Source organism: Argiope bruennichi, chromosome 9, assembly GCF_947563725.1.
Source record: "Argiope bruennichi chromosome 9, qqArgBrue1.1, whole genome shotgun sequence".
In the NCBI taxonomy this organism is placed as follows: domain Eukaryota; kingdom Metazoa; phylum Arthropoda; class Arachnida; order Araneae; family Araneidae; genus Argiope; species Argiope bruennichi.
Window position 1 is genome coordinate 122945985 of NC_079159.1, and position 13723 is coordinate 122959707.

The following is a 13723-nucleotide window of genomic DNA, read 5'->3' on the forward strand; positions in this document are numbered from 1 at the left end:
GGAAAATAAGATTTCACACAAATCAGAAGTTGAAAATGAAGTCTGAATTCAAGTGAATAGAAAATAATTATTTTTCTATTCACATGAATTCAGTGAATGTTACATGTGTTACATTATGTTGTTATTATTACATTATGTATGCGTGAAATTATTACACACACACATAATTAAAGTACAATATGATGTGCGCTATTTATTAAGCTAACCCGAATATGCATTGGAATAAAAACATTTCTAAATAGAAAAAAAAACAGGCAAATATGCGTATTTTATTTATTTTTTTAAATTTTATTGTCCTTTACTCTGTTACGATTTTCTTATTGTGAAAAATCAGTTACGACGATTTTCATGACTATAATAAAGTGTCATTTAAACAGTCTATAAATGTACGTGAATGTAACGATTTGTTCATGTTATCTTGGCGATATAATAATTACAGTAATTTTAGTTGAATTTGAACTCATGAAGTATGCTGTTGCGAATGGTAATGTCATGACTAACTTCGAGAATTAGCCTGAATCTGCCAAAATCGGATGGCAGTGGTGTTAAGTTGAAATTTTCGATTTCCCTTTATCTTGCTTACGATTGATGAGAAAAGGATACTATATATGAGTCGAATTATTGCTTCATCATAACGAACAATTTTTGTATCAAAATATTTTGAATAACTGCAATTGCTTGAAAGTGTGGAATGGAAGAAAGGTTCATAATTTCAACGGCTTTTTAATCTAGTTCTGTGATACCTCGCTCTCATCGGTTCCTTTCTCACCCTCTTTCGCACTGTAGCTCAAGCTTTCATGAAATGCCAATCGACGTTCCATGAATATCGTTATGAAATGCCACCACCGATTTTTTGCTTGTCGATGCTTCTAGCTTCGCAGACGGCAACTATTTTTGTTATGCTTGTCTTCTATCTTAATTCGATGCACTGTTTTATTCCTCTAGGATGCAAATGATGTCGCCCCCATCTTCACTAGTGTTCCCCTGCCTATTCGGTTGCAAGACACAGTTCCGCTGGGCACAGTCGTCACGACGGTCGTGGCGTCCGACGCAGATGGAACGGTGAGTGTTTGGAACACATCCTTCCACGACCCTGTTGTACTTGGCAGGGCTCTAATCGTGTCTCGTCTCCCCGCAGGCTCCCGGCAATGAAGTGCGCTACGAAGTGACCGGAAAAGAGAAAGCGCCCACCTACTTCTTGGTGGATCCAGTCTCTGGACTAATTTCAGTGAAAGATGATCTGAGAAAAGAGCCCGATTCGGAGTACAGGGTGAGCATCTTCTCGTCATTCCTACTGAATTCCGTTGCTGCAATATGTTTTATGTTGAAAATCATATATCTTTTCTGTTGAAGATGAAAGAAAGCCTATCTGTTGATGACCTCCAAAACAGAGTAATGAAATTTGACACAAGTGGGTTTTGTATGTTATAGATCTGGATTTCGAAATCATTTTCAAATTTTGTTTGTGTAATTAAACCACCTTGTAACACTTTCAGCCTCTTTTTTTTTTTTTCGAGATAAATTCCGAAAAAGTATAGTGCAAAAGGATTTTTATACCATTTTAAAGTGCAAACAATTATCTTTCCAGTGATATGAATTTAAATATTAGTTTGAAATCTGCTTAAACGCATGTCCTGTGGTTCTAACCAATATAGTAACCAAAACAACCAAATGAGTGGTTCCGCTAGCAGACATTTCGGCGTATCTATTTTGTACTCCTTTTGTGAATTGTACTCCTCTAATCAAAGACTGCGTTAGCAATTGCCTTCCTGTCGGAAACTTTTTGCACCTCCCTCGTCGGCGGGAGATTGACAGTTTCGTCAGCAAAAGTATCCACCACTTCAAGATGGATGTGGAGAGCCGCACATTCTCAAATATGCTAATTTATAAGCTATCTTAACCCTTTCTAGGGCCGTGGGAAGTATGCTTCCCACCAAATTTATCAATCTTTGTATGAAATTATGTAGGTTGGCATAAGTTCTGATTTACTAAATTTTTTTAGTAAGTCAGAAACTTAGATGCTTCAGTTCTTTATCTCAGACAAAATGATGTGTCTTGATTTGTTACTTAATTATTAATTAACCAAATGAATTAATTAATCAAATTAAATTTATCTAATAAGCTAAATGAATCCCTTTTCTCATTCTAATTTCAAGCCTAAAAATATTTTAACATAATATGACTAGAAAAAATGGCCCTTTAAAGGGTTAAAGTTAATATGTTGTAAACAGTCGAAATATTCAAGTAACGGTTAAAGTAGTTTGATTATATTTGGCAAAAGAATCGATAGGGTGACAGGTCAGTAAGTTGCTGCATTTTATGGATAATTTTTGATCGGTCGACTATGAAAACATAGCGATAGATATCGAAGAAATTAAGTCAGTGTATTTTCAGGCTTTTGATTGAAATTTCGTTCATCAAATTTTATAATTGGCATTATTGTTGGCAATATATCCGACAAAGTGAATAAAATATCGCATTCTGCCGATAATATCTATACGGCGGACTATGAAGTAAATGTGATGGAAGTCAGTAAATGTTCAGACATCTAATTCAAATGCCGTTGATTCAGTTTATGCTTTGCATTACATTTTGCAATATAATCGATAAGGTGGCAGGTGAATGAGATATCGCATTTAGCCAAAAATTATTGATCGGTCGACTAAGAACTCGATATGATGGAATACCGACGATGTTATGTCCACCGATTTACAGATATCTGAATAAAATGTTGTTCATTCGGCTTATAATTTCCACTATATTTTGCAAAATAATCTGGCAAGTGTATAAGACGTCGCATTTTTGTCTACTAAGATGTTATCATAGGTAATGAGAGAGAATTGTTTTCCTGATATGCCATATGATTAATGAGGAATGATATGATGTGAGGAATTTCGATATGCCATTCTCATTGATTGAAAACATTGTATACATTTTAAATTACTGTTCTTATCACTGATGAACACGTGTTTTTTCTTGGCGTTACTTTTAATTATAGGCACGATGCTTCTGTAATAAAAATTCTTTATATAATTATATGCAAGTAATCTTCGTTGTAAAATAATACCGAAAAAAAATAGTTTAAAAAGCAATAAAATTAACGACATTGAAAATATAAATATTTTTATCTCAAAACGATATAAATTCTTTACATAACGTATTTCAAGGTAATCCTGGAAAATCCTAATTAAGAAATTAAAAATCCGATGTGACAAATGGTTTGTGGGAAAGGTTATTTTTATACGTTTTAAAGGACTAATGTTTAGTTACATCACTCTGGGAAACATATTGATGAGAAAGAACCTCCTTGGATTATTTCAGATCGAAGTGACCGCGAAAGATCTCGGCGTTCCCTCTCTGTCCGCCACCGCCACGTTGACTGTCTACGTGGAGCACATCGCGACTCCAGCTCCGGACTCTGAATTGGGATTCGCGGATTCCATTTACAGGTGAGTGCAGTGCATCACTGGAAATGCAAATTTGATTTGTTCGGTCTCCATTTTAACGGCGTTACTTCATTTCAGTGTGGAAGTCCCCGAAAATTCCCTGGCTAACACGCTCATCAAGACTTTACCTGTGATCAACAAACCGAGGGGCAACTTTCCGATTGGCTGCCGCATTGATCGGGGAAATGAGGAAGGTATTGTTGCTTTTCTCTAGTAATAATGAAGGATGCAACTGGTAACCTACCTAAATCGCGAGTAGGAACCCTCGAGCGATTTTTTTTAAATTTTAATTCATGAAAAATTAAGCTGTAAAATTAAGCTTAATAACTGCACACAAATAAATTCTACATTTTTTTTTTTAATTGAAAAAAAAATCAAAATTTAAAAATATTTATTTAGTTATACCAATTTAGATACAGTAAATTATTTTGTCTAGAATCGATTAACTTTAAAAATTATAAATATATTTTACGACAATATTTACATTATTGTAAATGAAGCCGAAATCATTTGTTACTGTTTCTGTTAATATTTCAATCTGGTTTTCTCTTCCATTGTTGTTGATTGTGATATGAAGAATCGAGATTTCTCAATGAACAGATTTTTTTAAAGCATGCTTTTAATAAAATTATTGGAGATCGAAGAAATTGCAGCTAACGTTTAATTTTATAAGTAAGATGAGCAATGATAGGATTTTTTAAAAAAAATTTCTCATTTTTAAACATTTTTTTATATTATGTAGAGTTTTATTAAATCAGAGAACTTTGCATAAATCTTGAAATATTATATTGTGCATTATAAAAAAAATCTTCAATGTTAAATCATTCTTTTGTCCTTCTTTTACGCATGGGCTTCGATTCGACAAGCATGTTATTGAATTAGCTGAAATTTTATCACTTCCCTCTTAAAATAAACCTTTAAATTTTATGTAAATTGAAAGTAGACAAGATATCGCTTGAAATATTAGTCACTGATGTTTGTCCACCTTACATTCGAGGCAAAATTTGTTTCATTCCTGAGAGCTTGGTGGCGTAGGGTTAAGTCTCGCCCCTTCCCGGAGTGTTCTATGTTTGAGAGCCGATTCCACTAAAGTCATGTATATGTTGCATGCTAAATCTGACATTATGGATCAAACGTTTTCTGGCTCGTAAAGGATTAAACCTAATCTTCATTAAGGATCAAACCTAATCTGGCTCGTAAAGGATTAAACCTAATCTTCATTAAGGATCAAACCTAATCTGGCTCGTAAATTTGTTGAAAGGCCACCAGTTCAAGTTTCGCCCTTTTCATCATATCGCGGTTGAAAATTACAGTATAATTAGAACCAGGGAAGAAGTCCAACCCAAAATTGCCATAGTGTTACTTCAAAACAGGAATTAATATAACTAATCAGTAGCATCAGTGCATTAACAGTACTAAACAGTAGTACAATAAGTATCAGTTTCCATTTATTGTAATTTAATATTAGGCTTCGAAATTTAAAATCGCAATTATTTTGATTCTAAAATTTCAAAATGAAATGGAACATTATCTAACTATTTCGCTACAGTACTTCATTATTTTTCAAGTAAATTTTGAAAATTTTGATGAGCGATTTGGTGTGGAACAGATTGAAAAAATGAAACTTAACATCTCTAATTTCCGTTCAAGATAGCGAGTGGGAACTTCTCTTACAAAGGATTGAAAACTGCGTGTACTATCTATGCTCCCCATTTCGTTCTTATTGTGAACTCAAGCCTTGTCATAGCATTCAGCCTAGCGCCAAGAGAAAAACAGACCAGGAACATATGGGATTGAATATACCGCTCTTCCATTTTTTCAATTAAAATACAACTGAAAATATCCATTTTTATTTTTATTTTGAAAATAATAATTGCAAATTTCTGTTTTTCTTTCTTATTTTTATTTTTATTTATTTATTTTTCATCTCCTCAAGGCCTCTTCTATGTTTTGGAAACGAATCAACGAGACTGTGAACTGCGCTTGCAGACTGGCCACTTAGATTACGAGAGACAAAACCGCTACGTGCTCACGGTGAGACTCGTCACTGTCGGTGGACTTTTCGGTAAGAAAAAGCATTTCTTCTAAACATTCTTTGGATGGATGTTAAAACGAAATATTTTTATATAAATTTTATTTGTATAAGAATTAAAAGCTGACTTAAAATTTATTAAATGACAGATTTAACTGATATTTTAATTTCTTCAAGCCCAGGACAGATAAAATTCTTAGACATAATATTTTCCAACCATATCTTAGCCCGTAACTGGAGACATGAATTTCCTCAAGCGGCCAGAGACATGGAATCAAAAAACACCATTGTTATTCTTTTTATCTTTTGTAAACAACACTGGAAAACATTTTGAAAACACAATACATTCTGGAAATCTTTTAATTACCAAAAACATTAAATGTTATAATATTAAATGTTGGAAAGATATTATATGAAAAACATAAACAATTTTTTCAGTATTTATTTTGTTTAGATATTACGGAATTACACTAATTTTAATAACTGTTAGAATTCCAACAAACAAAAATGAATATAATATTTTAAAGTATTGTTACGGAACTTTAATTCCACTAAGTCTGTAAAGTCACGGGGTCGCTTGTAGTGGGTGTATGTTGTGAAAACAATCAGCAGACCACAATAACGAACGACGGCGTTTATTAAACATGAGGAGGCGAAAACACAGAGACGACAAATGTACAGCCGAGACGAACACCGACAACAAACAGCACCACACTTCAGCAAACAGTAGCCCACAAGTAGTAATCGACCATAGCAAACAAAGCGGCCAAGCAGAATTCATCAGAAGAATGCACATAGCTTCACTCTACGGCCTCTCCAAACGTCTTCAATTCTCCACTGTCTCCTCGCTTTAGCTATATTCAACTGCCGACTCACTACTACACGACTGGCAACGCCATACACGATGCTGCTTTCACAATAAACACCAAGACTCGGCACACAGCTCAATTCAGCAATCGCTTGAGCTTCCCACAAAGCTTGTTCTTCACCAGACTATTGAACTATTCCGCCATTGCTTCGCTATCCTCTCAACGGCTCGATACAAAACTCCGACTGACTACTACTGGATGTGGTAGAGTTTTCTGGAGCACCCGCCTTGAGTAGCAAGGCTATCTCCATGATCCTGGTGATAAAAAAACCTGGCGATATAGAATGCCCTTAACTTTGGACTGACTACTACTCGAGACTTCCGGCCTTTTATAGTTCCCGGGATTCGGGCAGAGAAGTTTCTGGACCAATCAGGCGTATCTCGGTTACAACTGGCTGAATCCCCGAAATTTTCAGTAATATCTATTTTCCCGCCAAAGTCGCTAAATGGTCACCAAGTTTATCGCAAAGCTCTGAGATCACTGACGCGGCACCCTATCAGCACCCAACAGAGCTGATCGTAAAACGGTCTTTCTGGTGATTGAACTAACCGTGCTGGGCAGCGACATTACAGGTTTGTAACAATATCATTTTAAGAATATTTCATTATTCATTTACATTTTCACAAAGTTAAAAGCAGCGATGTAAAACAGTAGGCCCATAAATTCACGTAGTTCCACTATATCCAAATCACGCAAATCTGACTAATCTTTATCTGAATATTTTTACCTAATTGCAGTAAATTTAAGATTTGTATATCTTACAAGCATTAGCAACAAGTTGGACGCGAAAATATAATTCTAGGCTTCATTTTCAATCAGATATAGCCGTTGTAAATTAGGACGAATTCTGGGCAGCTTCAAAACAATATTGTGCTGAGGCGTTCGGGAATGGGAACTCACTAACGGCTTCTTGGACTATTGGAAACTATTTTTTCTTTACCCTTAGAAATGATTTTCCATGCCAACCATGTCGTCTTCCTCTTCTGAATCTGCGTCCGAACTTTCTTTACTTTCTTGTTCACGTATTTCTTCATGATCATTTATAATCATTTCTGCATCGCTAATATCAAAATCGTCTACTGACATTCCGCATTCTTCAAACCAATGCATTACAGTTTTTTTTTTTTTTTCCAAAATCTGAATAACATGGCCGAGTCTTATTAAAAGCCTTCTTGCATTCATTCGGTCATCCAGTAGTATCGTTAAATATCTTTTCTTTTGGTATTTCCGACACACTGGCATCCTTCAATGTCATTAATGAAGGGCTTGGTATACTTGTGACATTTCAACTGTCAAAAATAACAGGACTAAGCTTTGGCAGGCCATGCATTCAAAAAGGATCTTTTTAGACCAAGATTCTATTCAAATGTTTAAGGTAGCAATCGTTACGCAGTAATTTATATTGATACTCTGTCCTTCTACTTACTTAGTGAATAATTATGGAATGATACTATTCCATAACGGTGCTGCCTAGCGCTCGTTAGTGTCCGTAGAAAGCACAATGCATACACACGTACGGCTCTGCCCTACTACTACTCCGTTTAATTGAACAACCAGTTAAAAACTTTTAATAAATGATGAGAACTTACTAGAAGCTAGTGATGACAAGTTCCGGTTCTTGAATATATTGGAATTCGCACGGTTTTTTTTTAAACGGATTAACAGCCTGATGTACTACATTCCCCATAGACCTTAGCAACAGTAATTATATTGCTTGTTCAAGAATCTGTAACCATACATTTTTAAATAATTTCGCAGAATGCAGAGCAAATCATTGGTTCTTTACCATCTCGCATATGACGGATGATAGGATATTGCTTCGTTTTTATAATATAATTTAACTTGGATGGTTTTCTCGGCTAATTAGCTTCAACTACTTTTATCTTCAGATGTAATAATATTCCACCTCAGGGACCATCTCCGCTGCTTATAGGCGCAATTCTCTCAAAAAAGGCTCGAGGTCTGAGATTGAAAGGTGCGGAGACAATTTTATCCACTTGCTGCTCTTTTATACTGTAAAATAAGGTGAATAATTTGTAATCTGTTGATCAGACCACACATTCAGCATGAATGTGGGTCTGTTCTAAATGGGTGGATTCATTTCCACCCATTTAGAACAGATTTATTTCCATGGTTCAGAATCGTTCACAGAATGAATTCATTTTCATCCGTTCTGTATAATAATATATTATTATATCGTTCTAGATTTTCAAACTATTAATTTTTAAAATTTTCCCTTTGGAGCGCTTGTTATCTTGGTTTTTATTTTCTAGAAGTGCATGCCTAGAGTATTTGTTCACCACTCTGCCCAATGGATTTAAATAAATTTCATTAAAAAATTCCTTGTGTTTTACACATTGATCTACTCAACTAACGCAATACGAGTCTTCGTACTCTTAAAGTAATTAGTTACACATTTAAAAGGTTTAAGCTTAAAAGAATGCAATCCATTTTTACAAGAACACTGTGGGAGGAATGATTTAGGATGAAAAACCGATGGCTTTAATAATATTTCAGGTGACTCTCGCCTTCGCACAGATGTTTCAGTGCAAGTCGTGGATGCGAACGATAATAAACCGGAGTTCTTATTTCCATCCCGATATTCCAGAGTCTTCATCGACAAATACATCGCAGCTTTGTCCTACGATGCACCTTTGGAAACAGCTTTTCTCCAAGTTCAGGTAATTCTCGTCGCTCCCCCTTTTTTGTCTTTTTTTTTTTAAGATTATAATGTTATATATATATATATATATATATATATATATATATATATATATATATATATATATATATATATAAATTGTATAATGGCCAGCATAATTGTATAATGGCAACTATTTTGTTTCCCGATGTAAAATTGTTCACTGATTGTTGCCAAATGAACAGGATATTTAAAGATTTAAAACATTTCTGTTCTTTTTCTTAGATTTTGAATCGGAATTAGATTAAAACTTTCTTCCTTTACTTTAATGCATAGGCTTTTGACGCAGATTCCGGTGCGAATGGTTTTGTGACGTACGACATATCTCAAGAATCGGATCCTTTTCGTAGATTTAGGATTGAGCCTCAGTCCGGATTCATTAGTAATGTAAAACCCTTGGAAGACGTTCGCGAAGAGGAGCTTCCAATACGACTGAAAGTAGTCGCCAGGGACAATCCCGAGCTGAGGTCAGCAATTATGACTCAGACTGCGCAAGTGCTGGTAAGACTGTATTTCTTCAAATATTTTTTTTTAAGTCGATACACGCAGAACTGAAAATCTACTAATTGAAATTGTTTGGTATATGTTAATAATGAAGTTTTCAAATAACTGCATCACTGCAGTGTCACTTAAGTTAATAAATAGTTAACTAAATATTTAAAAAAATTATATTAATTGTGATTATAGTTATTTATTTACTAAATAATTGTAAAATTAATGTAATTATAAAAATAGTTCTCTATTTCGAAAATCATCTGTAGCTCTCTGAACGTCATCACCATATTTATTCTTGATTTTTCTACCAAAAATAATTTATAAATTTATTTTGTTAATATTTATCAATGTACGGTTGGACTACGGCGATGGCACATTCCTCGCGTTAGTGTGAATTGTTTCATTTTTTTGATATTTTAATTTTGAATGAAATGCTTAAATTTAAAAATAATATTTATTCTTAAATTTTAATTAATATTTATTCTTAAATTTTTATTAATACAGGTCTTATTTGTTTCATTATCAAAAATCTTGGAAATCATTTCATTGCTGATGATATTCTGTGATTTTATAACGCTGATTCTGAAATCAAAATTGTTTTTTAAGTTGTCTAGCTTTTAAGATGACGCGAAAATTAAATTTTAATAATATTTTTCAGGCTAAATTCTAAAACATCGAAATTTTGCTTAGTTTTTAATTAACAAAAATTAAAATTAGAATTTCCAAAAATTTTCACCCAGGTTTGAATTTTAAGGTAACAATGTAAACTATTGAGTAAATTTAATTAAAAAAAATACTTTTTTTTAAATATGCCAAAATTGAGGGAAAATTTCCACATTTATCAAACCAGTATTATTAGCAAAGTGCTGAAATGGTATAAAAAGGATTTTTTAAGTGCTGAAATGGTATAAAAATGATTTTTTAAGTGCTGAAATGGTATAAAAATGTTTGTGAAATAATATTTTTGGAAGATATCTCGGAAAAATGGCAAAATTCAGCTTAAAATTTAATTAAATTAAGTCATTACAATTTCAAAAACACAGTTCCGAGATGCATATTCCCCGTCCCCATCCATGGTGTCCGTTTATGTGTCAAATTCAGTCGCTGTAAGTCGAATGGTCTGGCCTGTAGAACGCCACCACACACTCATGCACACATATTCATCATTATTATTAATTGAGATGAAAGATATTTTAGGTAGTTCCATCGTACAAATGAGATGAAATTACTGAGTTGGGTCATACCAAAGAAAAACGAACATCATAGAAACAAGAAGTGAAATGAACAGGTAGTCTGCATTTTAATTTCGAAGCAAGGAATTTCTGGAAATTAGAAAAGCGACTTGATGATTGCATATTTTTAAGAAATTCATCGAAACCCTCAACTAAGGAAATGTTAGATGTTTTACTGAAAGACAAGGACAAAAAAGATTTCTCGTACAGGATATTCACACTAATAGTGACATAACAGATGAGTTCTAAAGCATTAAAAATAAACATATGATTCCAGTTCAGTTGTGAAAATGCTTTAAAGGATGTAAAGATTTATATGCTGTTTGAGTTACTTAATATACTGCTAAAAATACTAAATCGAAATTTTTATATAGTCCTCCGGTTCCTATTAGTGAAATTTAGTAAAACACTCTTGGCTATTAAAATGTTTCATACAAAAAAAAAAAAAAAAAAAAAAACGACACTTCTGCAATTTAAACTGGCTGGCTAAGTATGGTCCATTGATCTTTCTTGGAACAGCCGGAATGTTATATTGGAATAATGTTAATCAAGTTTCCTTAAAAATCTATAATGTCTCTAAAATTTTTGTGGACATCTGAAATGTTCGGAAACTTTGGAGAAAAACTATTGAACACATTATATTGACGAGTTTTTGCCTCTTAATCTGCCAGCCGTTTTTTAAAGCTAAAGGGTATTAAAGAGTTCCACACACATGATAAATTTTCTTTTTCCAAAATTATTCTGTAACAGAATACAACTCTTTTTTTTTTTTTTTTTTTTTTTTCTGCAGGTAAACGTGATCCGAGATGAAAACAGGATGGTGCTGGTTTTGAAGAACGCCTTACCTGATCGAGTACTGGGAATGAAAGAAAATATATTAAGGTTATATTAATTTTTTCGAATTATATTAATTTTGCCGAAACTTAACTTGATTATTCAATGAATCTTTCAAAAGAACTTAATAATTTTCGAATATTATTACGAGCAGACTGTAATGCTCTTCGAAGTGATAAGATAGATGGAATCCTTGAAATAGTACCTTTTGTTCGTTCCTGTTACAACAATTAAGAGTAAATTTCTTGTCTTGCATACATTATGGTATTATGATATGAATAAGTTTTAATTAGAAAAGTGGCAGTTACTAACTTAATAGAATAATGTAAAAACAGATATTGATATGTTACATAAAATGGAATTGTTTGAATGCAGTCGGCTTCGTGAAAATATGACAAACGCATTCAGCGTATCTTCTCCCATAAAATTTCATTATGTTTTAAGCCTTGACTGACTCTTAAAATTTATTCTTTATTTATATTTTATTTTCTTCAAAATTTTTATAACCTTTTTTCAACTTTGCTATTTAACAGCCTCGCAATCGTTCATTTTCCTTCTGGTGTATTCAGGGTTGATACCGACTTCTATAGACATATCAGCACTTAGCTATGCGAGTTCAACTCATAAATTCCTGATCATTACAGGCAGGATTAACAATTTCTTCTATTGCAATCTGATCTTCTTTCCAATCAGTTTCTGACATCATTTCTAACTTAATATTAATTAGAATTCGTTTTTTTTTTTTTTTTTTCCTTTTTCTTTTTTATTCCTGAATTTTGTGCCTAAATTTTCAAACTGCTGGAGTTTTGAGTTCACTTTCACTTCAGATGTCTTTAAAACAAGCTTGGCTTTGAAGCTTATCTGCTTTGGACACAAGTTCAAATGTACATGGAATAAATCTGTATTTTGCTCCATGTAAGCTGTGCGCAGCCAATAGGCGAGTTTTAGATGGAACTGCACATCATTCTGGCACAATTGCAATCTTAAAACCTACGCACATTTTGTCTTCTAAATGTCTGCAGACCAATTTCGGTATCCGAATACTAAATCTGTTTTTTGACCAGTATTTTTAAGCAAGCTTCGTCCGCGTCTAACAATATCTGAAATATTTATAATCGATTGCAACATAAGTTGACACTTTTATGAAATCACCGTTGTATATCCCATATACAGTTAATAATGCAGAAAATGATATTAGTGTATTTGTCTGAAATTGGCATATTTGAGCAGAATTCAGTTTTAAACTACAGTTTTTAATGTTTTTGCAAATATTATAAGATTTAAAATAAAATTTTATCTCATGGAACTCTTTGAAGAACATGAGTCACTGGTAATGCGATTGTTTCGAAATTTCGACTCCATGATCTGCATTTAAAGTCCTGAGATAAAATGGACTTAATTCACTGTTCATAAGTCATAGCTATCGGGCCCTTTTGCAGTTGCCTAAATGTTGAAGGCCTGCCATTGTTGTTGTAGATTACTATTTTCTAACTCATGCTCTACAGATTTATTGTTTTCTGTAATGAAAAGGAATTATGAATTTAATTCATGAGCCTATATCCGATTATAATTTAACTACTGCTGAATGAACTCTCAAGTTTTGACTCTGCAATCTTTCCCTAGGTTGATTCACGAGCGAACGAATGTTGTAGCGGATGTTGAGAAGGTCGTCTCCCTCAAAATGATCAAAAACAATTCCATTGAAACTGATACGTCTGGGTGAGTAGCCCGCCATTTTATTCATGTCACTTTAACATTTGTTTAAAGGAATTCTTTTTCTGAATAATCTGATGAAGAACTATATTTATTCATACAGCTATGGAAAATATTCATTGCTTGATTTTTTTTTTATGTAGATACTGTATTAGTAGGTTTGTTCATATTTTTGCAGAAGTGACCTGTGGTTCTATGCGATTGATCCAGCGACAATGAAAATTCTTCGGGCAGATGATCCCAAACTGAAAATGTGAGATTTTGTTTTCTATCCGTACATGATTAGAGTTTATAAAATCTTTTTTTTTTTCCATAGAGCAAATAAATAAGCTATAAAATTTTTTGGAATCCCTTTTTCTGGATCTTTACTTTCTCGTAAAAGGAACTTGCTCGGTTGGGTC

The 13723-nt window shown here is 33.3% G+C and overlaps 1 protein-coding gene across 1 annotated transcript in view; it reads left to right on the top strand.

Annotated features, from left to right (window-relative positions):
- Positions 1-13723, top strand: part of LOC129983985 (cadherin-99C-like) — a 103448-nt gene that overhangs the window by 82153 nt on the left and 7572 nt on the right. Inside the window, exons 23-32 of the mRNA XM_056093723.1 lie at positions 946-1062; positions 1139-1270; positions 3322-3449; positions 3525-3640; positions 5383-5511; positions 8865-9028; positions 9325-9549; positions 11566-11657; positions 13233-13328; positions 13501-13575. Coding sequence (XP_055949698.1) covers positions 946-1062; positions 1139-1270; positions 3322-3449; positions 3525-3640; positions 5383-5511; positions 8865-9028; positions 9325-9549; positions 11566-11657; positions 13233-13328; positions 13501-13575 — 1274 coding nt within the window. The remainder of the gene's footprint in view (positions 1-945; positions 1063-1138; positions 1271-3321; positions 3450-3524; positions 3641-5382; positions 5512-8864; positions 9029-9324; positions 9550-11565; positions 11658-13232; positions 13329-13500; positions 13576-13723) is intronic.